This window comes from Octopus bimaculoides, chromosome 4, assembly GCF_001194135.2.
Source record: "Octopus bimaculoides isolate UCB-OBI-ISO-001 chromosome 4, ASM119413v2, whole genome shotgun sequence".
NCBI classification, from domain to species: Eukaryota; Metazoa; Mollusca; class Cephalopoda; order Octopoda; family Octopodidae; genus Octopus; species Octopus bimaculoides.
Genome location: NC_068984.1, coordinates 57,514,180 through 57,538,553, shown reverse-complemented (window position 1 = coordinate 57,538,553; position 24,374 = coordinate 57,514,180). Strand labels below are relative to the sequence as shown.

The following is a 24,374-nucleotide window of genomic DNA, read 5'->3' as shown; positions in this document are numbered from 1 at the left end:
ACATATATATAACAAAAAAAATAATAACATTTTTTTTGCCTGTATTGTTTTTTTTTCCTTGCAGCAACGATGTAAGGTTGGTCAACAATGCCTATTTGGCATAACTACAGGGTTTTACCCCCCAGACTTTGGGAGGTCTATTTGGCATAACTACAGGGTTTTACCCTACTATATGCATAGAAAATTTCATTAAAAAATATTCATTTTTCTGAAAGTTATGACCTCCCAAAATCTGGTGGGTAAAACCCTGTAGTTATGCCCAATATTTTTTTTTCTACAGACAGTACAAAGAAACAACCCTCGCGAAGAAAAAAAAAACACAAACAAAACAAAATTTTTTGTACAGCTTTATTTTCTTTTCTGTCTCTTTTGTGCACACTGTAACTTACAAAAACACAAAACAAGAACACGAAAAATATTGTGTCTTCTTTTAGCGGTGAATTTTCTCTTTGGCCTCTTGTATATTTCATATGACTTCGTTTTTCATTGTTTCTCTCCATTCCCTTTTCCTACCTTGACGGAGTCATCCCAGTAGACATGTCGCATGGTTTACCCACATTCATCGGTGATACTGATGTCTATTTCGCTCAATTGGAGGCCTATTTCCAGATCTACGACATCTCGCCGTCCAAGAGATTAAAGTTGCTTTATTGCAATCTGCCTCCATCGCTTGCAAAAGCGGCTAGAGACCTAATTACATCTCCCAAAGACGACGCCACATATGACGAGGTGAAGAACGAGATCCTACACCGGACCACCAGGTCTGCCGCCAGCCGATTCAATGAGCTGATGGCAGACGAGCAGCTCGGTGACAGGACCCCCACAGAATTTCTGCGGCATTTGCGAAATCTGAGCAGAGAGTCAACAGATGCTCCACTTCTCTGCAAGATTTTTTTTCTCGCCTGCCGTCGCTAGTTTTAATGTTCATCATCATCATCATTGTAAGTTCACTTTTCCTTGCTATAAGTGGTTGGATGGGTTGTCACAGTTTGAGTTAGTTCTTATTCAGAGTTACTTTTGGATCAAGGATCATGTCTCATTCATATATTCCATATTCGGTATGATTTTTACTGCTGGACGTTCTATTGCCAGCCATTTTACACAGAGTACTGAATGCATTTTCTCATGGCACCAGCATTAGAGAAGTTGCTTTGTTCCCAGCAAAGTGTCCTCTCTCGCTTATGTGCCTATGTGCCTTTTTTTTATATATGTGTTATTGAAGCACATAAATGTTGACTGAGTAGAAATATACTAAGCTGAAAATAGAAAGCAGGAGTTGTGGCAAACAAGGAATCCATTTGCTTCAACAATACATCTATCCTTATTTTCAAAGTTGCTCCACTAATGATAATGATAAACAAAAAATCAATGGATGTTTTTAAAAATTTTAGATTTTGTTTATTATATTTGCAGTCTGAAAGATGTCATATTTACCGGGAAAAGATACAAATTCTCTTGGAGGTAAAGTTTTTTATTTATAATTCAATGATTCAATTCTGTTTTCAAAACGTGCAAAAAAAGAGTGTAAAAGCTGTGTGATAAAAATCTGAAAATAAAATATTGCTTTTAAATGAAAATCCTCTATATGCTTAAATAAATCATAAAGAAACAAAATTGAACTTAGTTTTGTGGTGTTGTTCAATGTAGGCACTATATGGTTAAGAAGTTTACTTAACAACTATGAATTCTAGCTTTGATTCTACTGTGTGGCATCTTGGATAAGTATTATTTTCTGTAGCCATGGATGGATTATAACCTGTAATTCAAAGGTATAACCTTATTGCATACCGTCACACTGACTGTGTTTGAGAATTACAATAAGAATACATGTATCTGTGGAGTGCTTAACACATTAATTCAATGAGCACATATGTCAGTTGATTGAACCACTGAATCCTCATCCCTCATCATTGAGAGCTGGAGATCCATCTTGTTGTTCAGTAGCTCCAATAAGTTCTGTGGGAACAACTGATGGCCTGGAAGTTTCATATCAAATGCTTTATAGCAGCTTATAGGTTTAAACTTCAGTCTGGTCTTGATTCATGATCTGCACTTTGTCACACACTGATTGGTTGTGTTGGGTATAGCCTGACTACCAGGGCATTTATACCAGGCAGATATATATATATATATATATATATATATATATATATATATATATATATATATATATATATATATATATACAATTTGCATGTTGTATACACATACATATATACACATTATGTATGTGTATGTATAAAATTACTCAGTTTAAAAAGAAAAAAATCTGTATTTTTATAGAATGGAAGTGCTTATCGATGCTTTTGTTCAAATAAGCGAATAGAACTGCTAAGAAGAGCAGCCCTGAGCAGAGGAGAAACTCCAAAGTATGATAACAAATGCCGACACTTAACACAGAAAGAAATTGATGCTAAAATGAAAGATAATATTCCATATGTCATACGTTTCAAAGTGAGTAAAAGTTATTACATACAGATATTAAAAAATGTACCTTGAAAATTTCTTATGTAATTCTGTTAATTTTGAAACTATTTTTATATATCTATGTACAGTTAAAGCTTGTTTATTTGTTGGATATGTTAATCTGTAATTACCATATTTGATGGTATATGGCATAAGAGATGCACCCCATTTTCAGCAGTGTTTATTTAGAAAAGAAAGTTTTTAGTGCATTAACTTTTAGCATTTAAACTGGCCATATCTAGCTCAAATATGTTCAAACTGGCCAAAGCTGGCCTTTCACATCTACCCTCCAATATCATTCTAAGACTAAACTAAGATCATCAAAATCTTGAAACTATGAGCTAAGGCATGATTAACTCAAAACAATGTGAATAAAAAAAGCATCATATTTGACAAAGTAATCTGAATGCAAAATGGTTAAAGCATGCAATATAGGTTTAATTTCACATATAGGACTTAGAGTGATTTTTTTTTTTTTTAGACATTATTTTTGTTAAAAAGTGCATCTTATATGCCATATGGTTCTTCTTTGTTTATTTAATTCTACTGATATTTGGTTGTTGTATGGAACTTTCTGGGTGTCTTCCATCAGAACATCATTTATCATTATAAATTAAATAAAGCTTAAGTGATGGCCTTAAACAGTTTAATTTAAAGTTGTTATATTTTCATCAATCGGTTCAGCTTTTATAATTTTTCATAAAATTTAATTAGAAGCACTATTAAGTCATAGAATGATGGGACAAGATTATTCAATTTTGTTTTATTTTTCCAAATCAAAAATCCGTTTTAAAAAATCTATTGTAAACAATCATCATTATCCAACATGTGCCCACTTTTCATGCTAGCATGGGTTGGATGAGTAGTTATGATCCAACTTAGTTCTTCTTTAGAATTACTGTTTTCCTAAATTGATTAGAAGATCACATCATGCTTGCATTGAGTTACTTTTGGCTGGTTTTCTACCAATGAATATCCATATCACCAACCACTTTACAAAGTGTATTTTATTATGGGACCAACACTAGTGAGGTTGCTTTGTACTGTCTAAACTTGAAAGTCCTCACTGCTGTATGTAGTGCACATTCACTCTAGCCCAGTAATTCCCAATGTGGGGGCCTGGGGAAATTGTGGTGGGGCATGGTGCCATAGTTTCCAGGCGCAGTGTTTTCATTAAAATGATTCACTTTTTTTTTGTCAATATCCTTCTTTTGTACTCAGTACTTAATAAAAAAAAGTTACCAGTAGATTCTTTTCTATTAAATAATTATAAAATATTAAAAATGTTATTTTTTTCCCAACCACCAGTGGGGCATACATTTTTCTGGAAAGTTATAGTGGGTGCCAGGAGAAAATAGGTTGGGAAACATTGCTCTAGGCATATACTGAGAAGTTGATTGGCAGAGATTGATGACAGAAGAGACAGGATGGGTGGGTGCAGGGGGGAAAGAGTATGTGAGAGAGTGGTGGAAGGAGAGCGATTACCAACTTTAAATAGCAGCATACTACAATGAATAGAAGGAGATGGCTGAATGTTGATTGCAAGGTAGTGGGGGCTTAACTAGTTGACTATTTAATTTTGTGTATCTTTTCTGTTGTGAGAATTTTGTGTTCCTCATGTTTATATTTTCATTTTATATAGTTAAAACTCAATCAAACTCCATGGGAAGATGTTGTGCATGGAACAATTGTTAATGATATTGCTTTGGTAGAAGGTGATCCAGTATGTTTATTTTGGTAATTTCTGTAATCCTTGTCTCATGCCAGTTTTATTGATTTGTATTAATATTAAGGACCAAATTTGGGTGGACATGTCAAATAAGCACTCCACTTCCTTAAAAAAAGAAAAAAATTTCTATGGACTCCTATAAAGGTTATAATTTTGTCCAGTAAATCAATTTCAGTCTGACCCCTCACCCCAATCCTCTTGATTTTTTTGTCCTTGTTTTGAAAAAATATTTTTTCTGTCACATTTAATAATGCAATGATTTCAATTCAAAAAGAAGTTTTTTAAAGCTAATTAAAAAAAATTTCCCCTGCCTCTTCCTGGCTTTCAGAATATCCAAATCTGCTCAACATCAACATTCCAGACATTTTGAAACTTGTCCATTCATTTGTGCCTATGTAGATGACTTCTGAAAGATAAGCAGCACATGACATGAGGGAATCCTCAATGTCGTTGCTCAATATGCTAGAAATAACAGCCAAACCTCCCTTTAACCACACATCTCTTATGTCTATGAAATGAAAGGAAACAGACAATTTTAAAATTTAGGAGTTAGGATTTAGTGTTAATGTTTAAGGTTAGGGTATAGGATTAGGGTTTAGTTGTAATACTTGTATTTTTCAATAGGAATTCTCAAAAAAATTTTGAAAAAGAAGTCAAAAACAAATTCTGGGAGGTTAAACTAAAATTTTAGAATGCTGCACTTTTTGAAGCTGGAGGCCAAAATCTGAATCGCTGTTGTTGGGAATATAGGAAGCTGAAAGAATTATATTTTTTTTAAAAAAAAAGAAGGAAAGAAAAAAGAGAAGGTAGATGTGTAATATTTGAAAGATTTTGCTGTAATTTGCACCATGTCAAGTAACCACATTAATGCCTCCTAAATGTTGTATGCTGTTTCAGTAGACATCCATGCATGTGCAATAGAATAGGCACATTTAAAAACATCTGGATGGATGTGGGTATTCCAAAAGCTAGGAGAGTGGGATGGGGCATAATTTTTTAAAATTGACATGGGGAAAAAAAATTTTATTTTCAAAATCATATTTTATGTGGAATTAAAAAAAAAATTGTATCATATTAAAAACAAAACTTTTGGAGGGTAAATTGGAATTCTGAAAACAGCTTTTTGGCAAAACCAGAATCTGCGTTGTCAAAAAAACAGAAATCTATGGGAATTTAACAAAAAAAAAGTAAAGGCTAGAGTGTATATTTGACATGTCAACCCAAATTTGAAAGCTAGATGTTAAGCAAAACAATTTGCAGTCACACAATAGAATAAATGATTTATGGACTCGATAATCATATTACTTATGATATGTTTAACTTGTCACATTCATAAAAACATTGAAGTAAAATAACTCCTTACTATAAATTACTTTAACCAAGTTTAATTTGAACTAGAAATTCAATTAAAATGTGTTCGTTTTCTTCAACTGTTTCATCTTACTCTTAACTACTATGTAAAAAAAAAACAGAAAAAGAGATCAAGTTTGCTTTTCCCAGTATTTTCTACTATTTTTACAATAAGTGGCTGCTATCAAGCAGTTTATATGTTGCTTAATTTCTTAATATATTTCCTCTTATGAAATTAAAACATGTTCTAATGGTTCATCTTCACATTATTATATATTAAACTATGAAGAAATATATATTGTAAAATTTTACTTTTATCAAATCTTTTCATGGTTTTGCCAGATTCTTATAAAATCTGACCAGTTTCCAACTTATCATTTTGCCAACGTTGTGGATGACCATACTATGGCAGTTAGCCATGTTTTAAGAGGTGTGGTGAGTATTGATCTATTATAATTGAAAACCAATTATTCCTTTTCTGAAACTTTTTGAAATCAACATTAATTTTTTTTAATTAAAGCAATATATACGGCCTAGTAGTTAGGGTGTTTTACTCATGATTGTGAGATCATGGTTTTGATTCCTGGATTGCGTGGTGCATTGTGTTCTTGAGCAAAACACTTCATCTCACATTGCTCTGAGATCATTTTGACATCTGATGTGTGGTACACCATGCTCCTGTACAGACAATGTCAATTTAATGGAGGGAGTGAGCTAATGTATACCACAAACAGTTGATTGTTATAAACAAACTGCCTGTATAGGTTGTTCAGCAAGAAATTCGTAATTTGGATGCATCAGGTATGATCCAATTGTCAGCAGTACAGAGAGAACAAGCAATCAGCCGATTGCAAGTAGGGTAGTGTGCCCTGGTTGTTGCGAAAGCTTACATTGTTTATGTCAGCACCATCTATTGCCTGCAACAGCGATACAACAACATCAACAGCACTGCAGAGTGTGCTCGCAGAGGGCACCCCTGGGTGACCATGTTCAGGCAGGACTGCTTCATCCACCTGCAACACCTCTGTGATCACTTCAGACCGGCCAGCATGACAGCTCATGAAACCGTTGGCACTGGACAGCAACCCATCAGCGATGTTACAGTACAACGTTGACTAGCCACCAACAACCTGCATTGCCATCATCCTGCTTGAGGGCCTGTCCTCACTGCCTGCCACCAACAGATACAACTACAGTAGGCTACACAGCACTGACATTGCCGGCATCAACAATGGAGGTCAATAGTCTTCTCTGATGAGAGCTGGTACTGTGTTTCCACCTCGGATGGCAGTGAGGGTGTGGCATAGGAGGGGGTGACTTCTACAAAGATGCATGTGTCATGGAGAGAGAGATGCAAGGGGCCAAAGCATCATGGTTTGTGGGTGCTGTAGGTCTGAATCAGAGAATTGGGTCCCATGTGTTCTAAAATGTTGGTGCAGGCAGAGGGAATGGCATCACAGTGCAGCGCTACATTGACCAAATCCTAAAACCTCACATCGTGCCCTTCTTCATGTGTCACCATAGCCATGTGTTCTAGCAGGACAATGCTCCATCCCACACAACCAGGGTCACCATGGACTTTCTGTGTCAGCACAACATCAGATCCATGCTGTGCCTGACTCTTAGCCTGGATTTGAACCCAATTGAACACCTGTGGGATGAAATCCAGAAACGGCTGAACCAGGTGGTCCTGAGGCTGACAGCTCATGTGGAACTGGAGGCAACTTTCCTCAGGGTATGGGCACAGGTGCCAATGGCTTTTGTGAACCACATGTACTGACAGTGTATGGCCGTTTTGAACACCTTGGGAGGGCATCCATGGTATTGAACGTGTTGCACACTACAATCTTGATGTGCTGGATCTGCCCACTACCGGAACACATGACGACACATAGACTGTGGTCAAAGTGTATCCAAGAAATTGACTTTATCAAAATTTATCTTTGACATAATGAAATTAAAACATATTTCACAGTCACACACACATTTCTTTTGTGGTTCAGTGTATTATACATTATCTGTTATTTTCTTATACAATTTTGTTAATTTGATAATCTAGTTGGTTTTAACATTTCAATCATGGTAGATAAATGTTTAAAGCACATGCATGTGCACACACTTTTTAAGTCTAAGGAAAAAGGATTTGTTTAGTAACACATTTATCATCATTAAGCATTTATTTTATATTTGTTTTAGGAATGGCAAAGTTCTACACCAAAACACATTCAAATTTATGAAGCTTTTGGTTGGAAACCTCCTGTATTTGCTCATATGCCACTTCTTGTAAACAAGTAAGAAACTATTCATAACTTTTAACTATGGTTTACTTTATTTCCCTTCATTCTTAGAGACAAACCTCTTTTTGCCAACAAAGATAATAGCTCCCTAAAGTTTTCTAGCCTAACCCACTTCCACTATTGATTAGGTCACCTAGGTTGTTAGCTATTTACTACTTTTAGTGAGTATTTTGGGTATTTGAAAGAATTATGGGGGTAATTTAACTGTTCCTGTATTTCTATAATATATGAAATTCTTCTTTTCTGTCAGTTTGCGTGATATCTCATTGCACCTACTTGATAGGTTATGTCACTTATTCATGAGCTGTGAATTTGTATCCCATCAGAACTGATTCACTTAGCAGGATGCTGGACATTACCAAGTTGTAAATTTGTGTAGAAAAACTACCATTAGAAGTATTACTATGAGTTGATAAATGGATACAGAACAATTTAACATATTAAGTACCACTTCACAAATGTATCATTATCTTCATCAGTATCACCCCACCATTTTATTTCTGTTTACCCATACTGACATGGATTTAGGTTGGATGGGTCTCATGGAGCTTTGTTACTTTTTTAAGTCTTTAAGCATATGGCACACAGTAACAGTAATAACCAGCAATTTTGGGGGATTTTGCACACTTCTTTTTATAGTTAATGTCCTTTCCCATCAATTATTTTTAAATTGAGGATTGAATGAATTTTTTGTGTCAACAGCACTATGGCAGCATTAAAGAATCATCTACCTCTATATCAATTCTTATTTAGAACTAGCAAATGCACCCATCCTTTGGATGGTTTAAGTTGCTTTGGTGGTATTTTTTTCACCAAATAATTGAACTACCATGAAGGTTTATGAGTAGCATGGCAATCTATGTTTCTGATTAACCTAGGAATGGAAAATCAAATTGAAGGGAGGTTATTGTGGATGTCATTGCACTTTAATGATTATAGAACATATAAGTTTGCAAGTAATGCAAAGTAGAGCTATTGAAGTGTTTTGGGAGTATATTATGAATAATGACTTGTTTTACATGAAAGCGAAATTTCTTGTCAGAAACAACCACATAAACATTTTTTACATGCCACCAGCAGAGGAGCCAGTCAGGTAACAGTGACCATTAGGCTTTGTTGTATACATATGTATATATATATATATATATATGTTAAATTCAAATTACGATAAACGTAAACAAACAAACGCAGTTTGCTTTTAGAAGCGTTGAGATGTCTTAGAAAGTTAAAGAAGTGATTTTAAATTCTCAAACGCAGGATAATGCTAATAATATAGCCTAAACAGGATAAACTACCCCTATTTTTGCTGAAAAAAGTGTAGGTGGTTAGCTATATATATATATATATATATATATATATATATATAAGTTGGTGTATATGTATTGTTTTGCTTATATCTTTATACATGCACATATACACATAAAAAAAACTAGCACACCATCAGTTACGATGGTCACAAGTATCCAAAACTTCTTCACCACCCTTCTGACTTCATTTTTCTTCTTAAAGAGAAGGCTTTGTCTACTTGGACTATACATGGTACCACTGTATAGCTGTCTGTCTGCTAATATTGTTGTTGGACATGCATGTCACTGGCATTTCACATATAAAGTCCAAGATAATGTGAAAAAATGTGAAGACTATCACTTGACTTTTTTTCATAAAAGTATTAAAAAAATTATTTGAAGATTATAAAGAGAAATGAATGGTAGATTCAGACTATCTGTATTTTAAAACCATAAATTAAAAAAAAAAGTTTTATTAAAAAAAAATTTCTTTTTTTTTTGTTGCATAATCGTATTAATTCCATTATGCAGAAAACAAAATTGAAAGACATTTGTAAAAATAAAAAAGTTATGAGGGGTTTTAACATGTGCTTACATCATAACTCCGCCCCAAACTTTTATTTAAATGTTGGTTCTATGGAATGAATCATATGTGATTGTTTAAAAAAGACTAGAAGTACAATGCTAAGACATTTGAAACAATGGACAACAGACAAAATATCATAATGGATGGGTAAATAAGCATCCTTAAAGTGAAACAACACATTGGTAGGTAAACAAAAGTATCAACAAATAGAAGAGAGGCCTGGGAACATCATCTTTCAAGTAACTGAGAATAGGTAAAGGTAAGCTTGTCAAAGTTTAATGCAGTTTAAATATGGAGGTTAAGATTGTTTGGTATTGGATATTCATCACGTGCAGTGTTCCTAGTCAATTTAATAAATGTTACAGGTGGACAGTCATAATAAATAAATAGACAAAATCCTTTAACTCCTATAAAAAGATTAAAAAAGTATGGAAGAACCTACCTACAAAAATACTATGTCCATTTATGCAGGAGCTCTGGGCAAAATGTTATAGTGCATGACCATCCTTGGGACATAGTGTGTATAGTTTAGTGAAAATTGGTTAAGAATTGTGGAAATGTATGCGTTCAGTGTTCGTGCGGGTGACACGTAAAAGCACCCACTACACTCTCTGAGTGGTTGGCGTTAGGAAGGGCATCCAGCTGTAGAAACTCTGCCAAATCAGACTGGAGCCTGGTGTTGCCATCCGGTTTCACCAGTCCTCAGTCAAATCGTCCAACCCATGCTAGCATGGAAAGCGGACGTTAAACGATGATGATGATGATGATGATGATGTTCCTAGTTAATTTAATCACAGTTGCTGGCGGACAGAAGAAATAAATAAATAGACAAAATCCTTTCACTTTTTTAAAAGGATTAAAAAAAGTATGGAAGACCCTACACACAAAAGACTATGTCCATTTATGTGGAAGCTCTGGGCAAAATGTTATAGTGCATGATCATCCTTGGGACATAAGTAATGTGTCTAAAGTTTGGTGAAAATCGGTTGAGAATTGTGGAAATGTATGAGTTAGTCATTATACACACACATGCTGTGATTTATACATACTAGATTACTGCCCTATTGGATGAGTTGCCTGTATGTAAGATGCACCTGTTCTAAATCGCATCATGGAACTCATACAAATATAAAGAAAATCTTGATAAAGAAAGATAAAACTTTAACACAGTCATGCTTTTAATACATATCTAAAAGAACACTGTTCATCAGACATGCATATGTGTGTGTGTGTGTACAGAGAATGAGAAAGATAGAAAGAAATATAGACAGACAAACAGACAGATTAAACAATCACACAGAGAGAAGTGATCACCTTTAAGAGACATTGTTAGTTTTGACTTAATTTGTTAGGGAGCATGAATAGAAGGAAGGGGTTTGTTTTTGACTACATATTTATATATCCTGATACTGCAACTGGATGCCTTTTCTACCATGGACTGGGTTCATTGGATTTATATGGCCTTTCTATAAGTAATTAACACAAGAATATAGAACAGTTTAGAAATTCAATGACTCATCAATGATTAGAATAAATAATTCATCCACGGGAAAGGCAATAACATAAGTTAGTGCTGAACAATCCTTTGGTTATGCCTCAGTGAAATCTTTCACTATTGATTTATCTGTTTATTATATTGTAGAGATGGTGCCAAATTATCAAAGAGACAAAGAGACATTCATGTAGAACACTTTAAAGTAAGTTTGTTTCTTGTTTTGTTTCTGAAAGAACCAAATGAACATTTTTTGTACATTATTCTATTTATTTCACTTTACTCAATTGGAGAGCAACAGATAATCACTAAAATTCAGGGAGACATGTAGTGGTGTCATCTCAATACTGACAGTTAAATAGTTTAGAGTTTTAAATAAGATATCCATTTATAATAATAATAATAATAATAATGAACTTATTGTATGCAATGCTCAGGCACACTATAGCTCATCAGAGAAAGCAGCCAAAAATACATGAACAATATGTAGAATAATACACAGGAAATGAACAGTGAATGAGTCATTAACAGGGGTTGGAGACAGGTGTGTTGTTGGCGAATTTCAAGAACTATGTAAGCTTTGAAGAAGTAGTGTCCTGACAGCTAACAACTGATGTAGGTAGTTTATTCAACAGATTGTGGAAAAATGTCTCTGAAAGTCATGGGTGCTGTGTTTAATTTTGTAAGCATGCTCATGAGTGTTAGGCATGGATTTCAAAAAGGTACCTAAAGTTGTTGTTGGAATGATGGTGGATAATCTTGTAGGTGTCTATCAAGTTAGTTGCCAGATGTTGGCGATCATTCATAATGAAATAGTCCATATTTGGAAAAGCTTTTCAACCTGCTGAGGAAAATAGATTTGAAAGCAAAACAACAGGATTGTTCAATGTATTTAATTGTTAATAAAAACATTAAATGATTGAGTTTTTTTGCCTTTCTATGTATTTTCTTCATCATTATTGTTGCTGTCATCATCAGTATCGATATTTATTTTTGTGAACTTTATGATTCTACCTTTTATTTTGAAGTTGAACTGATATATTGTTTCAGCTTTTGTATATTTTCATCTCAAAGTTTATGGGAAGATAGACTTTATTGTATCTAGGTGGAGAATAATTATTTCTTAGAGAGACAAGTGTTTAAGTGCTGTATTTACCCTCAGGGGGATGACAGTGAAAGTTGTCCTTGGTGGAAGATAAATTTAGCATGTACAGAGACAGAACTAAATACTACAAGGGACTCTGTTGTTTCTTGTTATTCTACCATCTTGCAGCTGGTATCTAATAGTGATCACCTGCTTAATGCTATGTTCTGTTCATATATAGTGTTAGTCAACTAATCTAGCATAACCAGGGTGCTGAATATATATATATTGATAGAAAAGGTAAGACAACAAAAGAAAGAAAGAGACCTCAATATTATGTAAATAGAGGAATTTATCTGTAAATAATGTGACAATTATTCGGTAGCCATGATAAAACTCTGAGTTTCGGATGCCAGGGCGGAAACCCACGCTGCCATCTCTTCAATTATCTGGCCATCAAAGAATGCTATTCTTCGATGGCCAGATAACTGAAGAGATGGTGGCGTGGGTTTCAGCCCTGGTATCCAAAATTCGGAGTTTTATCATGGCTACCGAATAATTGTCACATATTATTTACATATATATATATGCTCTCAAGTATTCAAGCAGCTTTCTTTTTGTATGGGTCAACTTAAATAAACTTAATTAAGACTACTCAATGACATCAAAAACTGGTACTCATGTTCAACATAATAACATCAGAATTTGTTAATTCCTATAAAAGATTGTGTGAAGAATAGAGTATTCCAGTCATGGACGAATTTCTTAATTAAAAAAAAAAATATTTCGAAATTTTCATTCCACTAATTAATGTGATTTTATTTTCAGGATCAAGGATATTACCCAGAGAGTATCCTTAATTTCATCTGCCATGTTGGTGGGGGATTTGGAACTGATCAGACTGCAGGAATGTCTTTTGAGGATTTAATCAGCAAGGTCACTTCCAGTTTCTATTTATTTTGCTATAACTTTAATCTCTCTCATTTCAATAATCAGCCTCATCATTTCCCTGCTGGTATGGGTTGAATAGATTGTCATAGTCCAAGTCAATTTTTATTTAGAGTTGCTTCTCTTATGAATGAGTAGGAGAACCATATCTCACTCATACACTTTTTTGGCTTAGTTTCAGTGGTTGAATACTCTTCCTAAAGGTTTCTACACTGGGTGCATTTTATGGTAGCACTAACATAAGAGAAGTTGTCATGTTCTCAACAAGACTAAACAGTTCTGTCAGCCCCATGACCCAGCTTGCTCACTAATTACTTTACAGAATATCCTGGGTGAATTTATAGTGGCTCTGACACTAATGGGGTTGTCTTATACCCTGTATGGTTGGTGAGTCAACCATGACCCAGTGAAACATCCAGGATGTGACAGCTGGAAGGTGAAACAGCTGCAGCAGTACTATGCTGCACAGACCGCAACAATGTGAAATGAAGTGCATTGCTCAAAAACACAATGTGCCACCTTGTCCATGAATTGATCTTATGATCATAGACCCAATGCTTTAACTACTAGGCCACATTGAATAAGAGTGTTTGTGTGCATGTGTAAACTGTGTTGTTAATTTCATCTAAATAGAATAATTACTAATTATAATTGTAATAACCCAAATCATAGTTTGCACTTGAAAGGAATTGAGAATGAAACTTTCTTGTGGTGTGGTTATGTCTACTTATACAAAGTGAAATGGAATTATAAGCAATTTTATTATCAAAAAAAGAAGTGGCTGAGTTGATGAAATGTTGGACAGTTAGTCCTGTCATCAATATGAACATTGGCTTACTTTTCCTGAGTATAAATAAGTAGGTGCTTGCAGAATGGTGCGATTCATTGCTGTATGCTGCAGCACAACATAGTTAATAAGTGTTTTGATAGCTTATAGTGCCAAGTTCAACTTCAACTGGTGTAGCTTGGAGAGGCTCTCAAAAACTCAATACTCTACATGAAACTGACGTTTGTTGTGTCTAAAACCTGTTGAATTATAGTTGTCATTCTACACCTTTCATCAATAAATTCAAAATATTTACTATATAATCTTTTTCTCAAGACACATTAGTTTTTTACAGAATACCTGTTGTTTTCTCCTGTAAATAACATTAAATTTTACTCAAGCAGGTGTGCGTATTCCAAAAGTTGGGAGGAGGGATTCTGTTTCTTTAAAAACAAAATCCCACCCTGCCAACCAAATTTTTAATAATAATAATAACAATCTTTTCTACTAAAGGTACAAAGCCTGCAATTTTTGGGGTGGGGACTAGTTGATTACATCAACTCCAGTTGATGTAATCAATATTCTATCTGTTTTTCACCTCTCCTACAATGTCATTTTAAAAGTAAACAATCACATTATTGAAATCTTGAAGCTACAAGATAAATGCACAATTAATTTTAAAAAAATGTAACATAAATAAGCATTACATTTGACTGAGTAATCTGAATGCTTAAGAGTTCAATAAATACCTGGAGAACAGCTGACAAAGGTCTTACTCAGTGATGCTAAGACACCTTCAGCTTTCTTGACAATTATATACTTAATTTTACTTTGTAAAGGGTTTTATATATAAAACATTAACTCCTGTTTCATACAATCATATTCAATTGAATGTTACACAAGAGAAAGCAAAATTTTTAGTTAAGCTAAGATTATTTATCTGGATTTCCCAACTGATTTTTGTTAATGTTTATTGTAATGAAACCAATGTCTTTTATTTAGTATCTAACATTTGATTCAGAATAAGTTAAGAACTTTTAAGCTCTTGCTGATATTTAATTTTTTATTTACGATAGTTTTCTTTAGAAAGACTGAAGAAAACTCCTGGTCGACTAGAATTTGATAAAATTGATAGATTTAACCATGAGACACTAATTCAGAAAATCCAAGGAAATGAGCGCCATGAAATTTTACAGCAAGTTTTGAAACTTGTCAGTGAGAAATATGGAAGCAAGTAAGTTTTTTTCTTATGCCAATATTGATGAAAATCTAAATGCAGTGTTTTATGTATAATGTAATTTTGGTTTTTATATCTGTTGATTTAAAAAATTCAAAGTTTATGTCTAAGAATAACATTGAAACTAAAGTAATGATTTTTCTACAGGGAAAATGGTATGTCTTTAAGAACTTACTTGTTACTGTATGTGTGAGAGACAATTCTCTCTTGAAATGATTTTGTTAGTTGTTGTTTAGCTTCAGGTCACTCAATCAATCTCTATGTCCTTCCATTTTTCTTGAAAGATGGTAAGATGTATTTTGAGAGAGATTTGGTTGCTATTTCCAGCATATTGAATGATCATATTGAGGCTCCCTTGACAGCGTATTACACTACATGTTAGTCTCATAATTACATCTAAGTTTGTCATTTTCAATATTTTATGTGTTTATTTTATAGATTTATTGAGAACAATGATGAAAGATCTTTGCAACAGTATCTAGAAGCAGTTGTCGACTGGGCCAAAGTTTGTAATTTTTTTTTTTTCATTTCCTCATCTTTTCAATCAAATATTTTCAACACTTTTTGCAAAACTCATCAATTTTAAAACCCAGTTCGCAATATACAATAACAATTCTATTAATTCATTAAATTACATTGTTCTTATAAGTTAATTTACATATAAACTTTGGATCTTTCTGAATTGACGGGCACCACTTTTCATTTATGTTTTATGTAGAGTTTTTGGTACCAGAACACTTTCAAACTTCGTATTTTTGTATTTGAAGTTTTCATGTAAAAAATTGTCGTATTTCGGTAATTTCAATCAATCACTGACGTCATTCTACCAGTATTCCAAGTTTGAAAGTGTTTCTTTAAGAATACAAGTGGTGCCCATCAATTCAGAAAGATCTTAAACTTTTTGATGATGTTGTTTCGTCCCACATCAGCCCTAATTGAGCAGATTTAGGTGTTGAATCTGAGACTTCTTTTCTTTTTTACAGCGAGTGTACCCTGAACAACATTAGGCAATATGTCCTTTAATTTGATGGGGGCTTGGGTGCTATTTTTAGCTGGTCAAGTGATACCTTAAAAACTTGATGTGGTCATTTGACCAGCTAGAAATAACATCCAAATATCCCTTAAATAACAGTGTACATTCTTATAAAGTACATTTTGAACACCCTCTCTTATCTACTCTCAATGTCCCTCCATCTTTCTCTGCTACTCATCAGAACCACAACTACATATCTCTGTCTCTCCCACCCGACACATCATTTTCCCACTTCTTGCTCTATGTAAAGTTTATTATCCTGCTGCTCTCCCCACTTCCTGTACTTCCACTTACCACCTCCTCTATCCTGAGCTATTTCTTTTACCTTCTCCCCACCATACTGATATTTACCATTGACCATATCTCCACCCTTTACCTCATTCACTTGTACCCCCACATCCAGCCATCTGTCACTCTCCTCTCACACTCTTATGAAGTTATCCACCTTCCTTTCTTGATCCTCGGTCATATTCTCTTTTATATTTACCTTCTTGCACTTTGAGAGTATGCTCTGATACTTTGTCACCATCTTTATCTCCTTCCAATTATTCCCACCCACTCTTATGTGGAGTGCCCATGTACCTCTTATTTAGTAAGACTCTTGTGCTTATTTCTGGTCATACTTTAGCTTCTCAACACCTGGTATAAAGCTACTTCGTCACCTCTGCTACAACCCAACCCGGTTGAAGGGAATTTTTCTATTTTCTTTGTCTTGCATTTTACTTGGCAACCTCACTAATGCCAGTCTGAGGGAAAAAAGCATTCAGTAAATTCTGGAAAGTGGTTGGCATTTGGAAGACTTCTAACTTGTTAGGTCTTATCCTTGTATGGAAGAGATGTAAAATGGTCTTGATGATGATGATATATATATGTATATATATATATATGTGTGTGTGTGTGTGTGTAAATTTACATTATAAAAATCTTGAAAAGCATTGAGGAGATTAGTTGGAGCTGTAGTAAGTGGGGAGGGGAGGTTGTACTTGGCAACTATTTGTGAATGAGAGCCTGAAAGATGATTTGTTGAGTGGGTACAAAGTGGAAGAGTTGGATGTCAAATGGGTGGAGCTTCTCTTGGCAAGGGGTAAAAAAATCAGCAGTATATTGTGCAAAAACTGATTTTAGTTGCATATTGTTCATAAGTAATATGGGTTTGTTTCTTGACATTGAATTACATGCATTATGACATGATGCAAAATTTGGACTTGCAATAAAGATTCATTTTGTTTCTTCTTAGGTGAGAATCAATAGAATTGAGGATTTACTCTTACCAGAATTCAAATTCATTTGGGTTCCACCTTCTTTTGATGATATAAAGAATCTGTCTTCTTTCTCGTGTAATTGCCAACAAGTGTTAGAATCAACAATTGAACTACTAGAGACTGATAATCACTTCAAACCAGAAACCATTTCAAAATTACTTCATAACCATGTAATAGAATTACAGCTGAAATTTAAAACTTACATGCATCTGCTGCGATATTCTATTAGTGGTAGAAAGGTAAGTGTTCCATTTATAAATAATGTAAATATATTTATATGGAATATATAATGTACAGTGGGATCATATCTCTTAGAATTTTTTTGAAGTATGGTTAATATAATGATACAAAATAGCATTTTTACCTTGGACATTTGTCTTGGTTCTCTTCAAGTTCTTCAACAGTTTAAAAATAAAATTCCAGGAAGCTAACATTTAGACAGCCATTATTTGATTGTGTTTATGAAGTCAAAACAATCGACTTCTCTGAAATTTCCAAGCTTTCTAGCTTAATTAGTATCATCATTTAGTTGATCCAGCATTGCTTAGACTTTTGTATATTTTATTTATGTTGATATTATCCATGGAAATTCTAAGGTTACGTTTTGAAAACTGTGATCATGAAAATGTATTTTTTCTGAAGCATTTGACATTGAAGATGATGTAAAGTTATCTAAGAGAACTTTACATAATTGAAAATGCAGTTCTTGTCATATACTTGACATCTTTAGCTGTTATTTTTATCTTGATATCAAGAAGTGAACACACTATAGAAATAACTACAGTCCATGAATAAAATGATTGATAATATTTTGGAAAAAGTACTGTATATAGAAAGTGTTTTAAATGGTTTCGACTATGAAATTGAAGGCCTATAAAATTATTCTGCTTTTGTATTACTATGTTAGTAATACTTTAACAAATCTTAATACATTTCACATCCTTATTTTCATATCACAGGATTTGAACCCAGTTTTAGCAAATGAAGTATAGTAGCTGCCTTACTGAACTGCAGATTATAAAAATACACACATATGCATGTAAGAACCAGTGGAACTGTGTCAACCAAACTGAAGCTGTGACGAAAATTTAGACATCGCATGAAATAATTTTAAAGTCAATTTAACAGCTTTGTGTGTTATTAAATTGCTATTTCATAATGTAGCTGGCATCAGTTTCAACAAAGTGTCTCAGATCAAGCCTCTAACTAGACAAATATAATTCCAAAATATCAATTGTCTAACAATATGTTTTGTCTATAATAGAATTTGCCAATGATTTCCTTCCATAGCTTCTCTCAGCCAACTATCCTGTTTTACACACAATAGGTTGTCTTCAGTTCTGTTCTAGTTAACAGTATGCCTAAAACATTAATGCTTGGATTATAGCAGAATATACTGTAATAAACTGTTATGTATTTATTTGTAAATGTATTTCTCTTCTGACCCACTAAAGTATAGGAGGAAGGGAGACAAAAGACAAGCAAATGATGTCATAGATCAAGATGTAACAATAAAATTTGAAAAATTTTCCCTCTTCAGTTCTAGTATCTTTGAGACTTAAGTTGCAAAAGTCAATCAACCAAAATTTCAAATACACATATATAGTTAAGTGATAAATTTAATGAAGGATTTTGTGAACAATATCATTCACATATGAGCCGAGGGCAATAATCTCTGCAAACTTTTTCTACATTACTTGGTATAAGTCATGAATATGATCAACTTTTACTATGTGTGTCCCTTTTTATGGTGCAAATTCACCAGTAAGATGGAGAAGTATTCAACTATTTAAAAGTTTTTATTGCTTTAATTTCAATAAAAAATTAAGACAATTTATACAAAACTTCCTCCTCCCTTCTCTTCTGATTTAATTATTCTTACAAGTCTATATCAAATATTTCAATACATTCATTAAATGCCAGTCATTTTTGAGGGGACTAATTTTCTAGTAATATTAAATATATTTGCATGTGTTCATTTGTATGTATATCCTAATTATTAAAAAGTAAAAACTTTTTTTCAGGAAGGGCCTGGTGTTGTAGAAATGATTTCTCTTCTTGGTCAAAAGCAAACTGTGAAAAGATTAAAATTGTGCTTAGAACATATTAAATTGAGCCAGACATGAACTTATGCTATGAAAATGGGTCTTGAATATTCAGCTCAGGTCCAAGGTTTTAACTCTGGCTTATGTGCTGATTGTGTACCTGAAAACATTGTCATCTTTGTTGATTACATGCACCTGTAAACGAATCTGATTAACAGAATAACAACAAAACAAGATTTATATTTTTTATATTTCCTATTTTCATAAAAACAAATCTGTACATTATCACCATCTTGTTTGCCATGAAAGTAGTTGCTGCTGCCATTTTATATAACAGGTGTTAATAATAGTAGCAGTAGCAGTTGTTATAGTGCTGTGGAGATTTTGGAGGCAGGGGAAATAGGGAATTAGACTTATATTTCAAAGTAGAAGCACAATGATGTAAAACAAAAATTTGTCTAAAATAGATAATATTTGATTATTCAACATCTTTGATGTTTCCACAATGTTTTGACCAGATTGTTATATATCTGATGATTTTGTCAAATAAATAACATACATACAGAATAAAATAAATCAAGTTTAACCTTGAGGTTATCATAAATTTAGTTGATGGAATTCTAAAGTTTTATTATTTCCCTTTAAATAACTCAGAATTGCACACAAAAAAGACATGAATTCTGCCTTTGATTTGAAAGTGGTATAAAAGATTGAAACAATGTGTAAAAAAATATGTAAGATGATGGGGTTGATAAATGATAATAAATAACATACATTTTGTACTGTTTGTTTTGTCTAATCTTTCATGTCATAAGATCTGCTATAATGTTCCAAGAGTAGACTAAATTTTTTTTTTTTTTGTGGCTTATGGTATTTATTTAAATCCAGTGGACAACACCTTCAGAAACCACAGGAGTCGATAGAACTTACATTAATTCTGCTGTAGTATTAAGGAAATGAGGTACATCATCCTTTGGATAGTATGCTATTATAGGCTTAGATTTCTCAAAAGTTTGTCACCCTTAAATCAACTACGTTGTGCTGAAGCAAATAGAATTGTTTCCTAGTGACAATGATTAATGATGAACTCACCTGCAATAGGATACAAAATCATAAACTGCTAAATAAAACAACTTCATGACCAACTATCAAGTAGGTCATAAAATTTTATTTTATCTATTAGAAGAGGAGTGTAAAGTTCATTTGATACATTTAGAGAGCAATAACTAAATTTAATGTCATAAATTGCAGCTAGCCAAATTGATAGTGCCTTGTTACCAGCTGAAGAGTTATTGTGAGTCCTGTTGCAAAAGCACTGTATATTCTTCAGCTTGCAATTCTTAGCTCACACACTTCTCTGGACCTAGAAAAGCCAATACAACTGTGTATTCTCCCTTGAACTATTGCTTCTTTTTTTCTTATTATCAACAATAAAAAAAATTTTGAACTATTTACATGAAGATGAGGATGTTGGCAATACTCCAACAACTCAATTGGTTAATACTAAAAGATATGAGGCGATATTTCATGCAAAGGTAAGAACATTGTACTAGATACATTGCTGTATCCCAGTTAATATATATAATCTCACAGGTTGATCTCACAATTTCAATGCATATCCATTACTATTCTTAAAAAGGTATGAAAAGTTAAGAACCAGTAATTTTTACTGAAAGGCAGAATAGCCTTCAGGTCAACTTCAGCCATGACTAAAATGAGCAATTTTTTTTTTTTTTTAATTATTCAATTTTTTGAATTTTCATTTCATCCTGATCTGTCTTACAACTATTAAATGCCATTAACTTTTTTTCAATCTTTAGTTCTCATTTGTTTTTAGAGTTAGGTAATAAAAAAAAAATAATACTGACAGCTTAAAGTACTGCCTACACAAAGTAAAACTTATCTAGCAAATAACTTGTCAGTTCTGTCCAGAATGATGTGTGATTCACTGTTAAAATTGTCAATGTTTAAACCCAAATATTAAATATTTTCTTTTTAATTATATCAAAGATATCCAGTTTTATACAAACAAATTAAATGACTATTACCAATTAACTTTTAAAAAAATTTCACTTTAAGAACACAAAATAGTTATAGATGATCATGAATTTATTTTTATTTTATTTTTTTTTTTTACAAAAAGTATTTGATAGGTGGTTGAGTCACATGGCCATTTTGAGAGAAGTGGGGAGAATAAAAGAATTCTTTGTGATTTGTGGAAAATGAGGCATTCTGGATATTTAGCACAAATTGAACATGACAAGCCTGTTAATTGACATACTGGATAGACAATATATTGAGTTATATATAGTCACAGAACAAATTTCAGTTTTTTTTTTTTTTACCTCATAATCAATTTGTACTAAACTTATAATCACTTGCTGTAATTATGAAACACAAACCTGAGCCACAGTGACAAAGAACTAGAAGAAATAGTATTTAAAAAGGACATATATGCCAATGACAATATGAGAGAAACAACAAAAAAAAAAAAAAAAACATTCCCCCTATCAAAAAATTACATTATTTCACAAGCATTTACCTAGGTATGGGGCCGAACATATTTTAAACTAGTTCAACTATATAATATTGTACATTAAGTTTTTACATTTCTACCTAACATTCAAATTTACATGAATCTGAAATTTAATAAAATTTGTCAAGGGAATAATTTTGTGGAATTTAATTACACTTCATTGTGAAGGGATTTTTTATGCTTTAATTCTGATTTTGAAATAGGAGGGGGTGTAAATTTGTGCCAGAAAAGCAGAATAAAATATATATTAGCTATGATTTTGTTGACAAAGCAATATTTTTTTTGCTTTTTGATGAGTGCATTTCAGAAAATGTTTTGACAAATAAATACTATGATATGAAAGTTTATCAAACTATACTGAAACTGGTTCTTTCTTTGTCTTTAGATACAATAAAAACTGATTTGAAAAGGCATCACTTTTCTGAACAGGTAGTAATATGCATTTCTGTACTAGACTAGAAAATAAAGTACTGCAAATTGGAAAGATGTTCACTTTTAGTGAAGCAAGTTTTTAAGATTTATTTCCCTCTGTTAAATGAATTTTCTTAACATTTAAAAGACAGACAGCAAGATACATTTTAAAAATTGAATCCCTGATGATTTAAGTTTATTCAAGAAATCTTTAAAAATGTATTATGCTTATATTACATGATGGTAAGTAAGATTAAATAAATGTATATTACATTTTGGACCAATCAGTACCTACATTAGAAAGCAATATAGATGTAAGACTTCTCAAGACGAAAAGTTGGCAAACATATATTCATTAGATGTGTCCAAGGATTTCTGTCAACAGAATTTCCCTTTGTTGACACTTCTAATTATCACACCTAAATTATGAAGTGGCCTGCATGGCAATAATACATGCTACGAAAGCTTGCCTGGTAACAATGATTAAAAATTTTTTTTTTTTTTACTGCAATGCTCAATCAGACATTTTCTTAGTCATTCAGAATTCCAAGGAATTATTGTAATATAACATTTAAAGAAAGTATGTTTAACACTACATGATGTTCTAAGTTCAGTCACTTTAATTTCATTTAACCATTTTGGATTCCTGTCAACTGTAATATTTATTGACACAGTTTTGAATTAATCATGCATTATCACGTAGCTTGTGACTCTTTATTTTCAGAATGACATTGTAGGGTAGGTGTGAAAGGCCAGATCTACCTGGCTTGAACATAAAACAGTTTTAAATGCTAAAGGGCTAAGAAGTTGAAACTGGTTGTGCATGCAGTTAATCAAGAAAGAACCTATTACTTTAATGTCTGCAATAAATACATCCTAGAATAATCTAAATTATTATCAATGGCATTATGTAGCTTATACATTAAAGGTTTAAAGCATTTTAATCTCGAAATGTCAAACTTCTAATTATTTTAATAATATAGTTTATAGGCTATTATATGTTTTTATAATGCATTGGTAATCAATTTTCTTTTTTTTTTTGAAACAATGCTTCAAACAATATTTTTAAATTGTCGTCTATGCTTTTGGTATTAAGAGTAACTATCACAGACAACTAGATAAGGAAACGGAAGCTCAGAAATTAAACGAGAATTATATATAAATTAAAAAGAAAAGGGACCAATTCTCACTGTAGGAGAGTTATCTCCCTTCGCTTTCCGTTCGATGGAAGCTCTAAATCCCTAGGCTCGCGAAAGGCGGCAATCGCTACCGTATGGGCACAAGGCGAGGAGCAAGCCAATGAATAAATTATATAAGTAATAAGAATAATGATAATAATCTGTGCTGAGTTGTTAACTGGAAGAGATAGCCAAGGCACATGTCTTAGTTATGTTCATAAATATACCTGAAGGGGTGGGGTATTGAAGAGAGAAGTTTTTCATAAAACATCGAAAGAAAAATAAATTAAAAATTGATTTAAAGGAGGAGAGAAAATCCATTTGTTATCAATTAAACAGGTATTTTTACAGGTTCACACACAAAAATAACTTGTGTTGTTTACTTATTTTTGTGAACTCTTCATCAGCACCATAAGATCAGCAGTTGTGTTCTAATTCAGTCAAGAACCTTTCATGTTTGATATTTAAGGGCAATGAGAAGAAATAAAAATGAAAATAAATAATTGTTAAAATATAAAATGTGATTAAAGAAAAATAACAAATAATGACACCTGATTTTTGCTTACCGCATAGAAAAATGTTTGTGTAGTATATAGAAAACATATTGCTATGAAAGGAGTAACATTCAGAATATTCATTTATATATATATATATATATATATATATAT

General features: G+C 32.8%; 2 protein-coding genes across 5 annotated transcripts in view; one reads left to right on the top strand and one right to left on the bottom strand.

Moving 5' to 3' along the window:
- The window catches only part of LOC106874709 (mitochondrial import inner membrane translocase subunit TIM14), a 33,002-nt gene extending 14,898 nt beyond the window's left edge, over positions 1-18,104 (bottom strand). The window contains exon 1 of the mRNA XM_014922531.2: positions 17,901-18,104. Within this exon, the coding sequence (XP_014778017.1) occupies positions 17,901-17,909 (9 nt within the window). The 5' untranslated portion in view covers positions 17,910-18,104. The remainder of the gene's footprint in view (positions 1-17,900) is intronic.
- Positions 1-22,130, top strand: part of LOC106874708 (probable glutamate--tRNA ligase, mitochondrial) — a 27,308-nt gene extending 5,178 nt beyond the window's left edge. For 3 of the 4 annotated variants that reach the window (XM_014922528.2, XM_052967089.1, XM_014922530.2), the window contains exons 4-14: positions 1,414-1,461; positions 2,284-2,454; positions 4,109-4,189; positions 5,888-5,980; positions 7,742-7,836; positions 11,357-11,411; positions 13,119-13,226; positions 15,081-15,238; positions 15,680-15,746; positions 17,512-17,775; positions 19,561-22,130. In XM_014922528.2, coding sequence (XP_014778014.1) covers positions 1,414-1,461; positions 2,284-2,454; positions 4,109-4,189; positions 5,888-5,980; positions 7,742-7,836; positions 11,357-11,411; positions 13,119-13,226; positions 15,081-15,238; positions 15,680-15,746; positions 17,512-17,775; positions 19,561-19,662 — 1,242 coding nt within the window. In that variant the 3' untranslated portion in view covers positions 19,663-22,130. The remainder of the gene's footprint in view (positions 1-1,413; positions 1,462-2,283; positions 2,455-4,108; positions 4,190-5,887; positions 5,981-7,741; positions 7,837-11,356; positions 11,412-13,118; positions 13,227-15,080; positions 15,239-15,679; positions 15,747-17,511; positions 17,776-19,560) is intronic. The other variant, XM_014922529.2, reaches the window with a different exon arrangement.
- Positions 22,131-24,374: the final 2,244 nt, after the last annotated feature.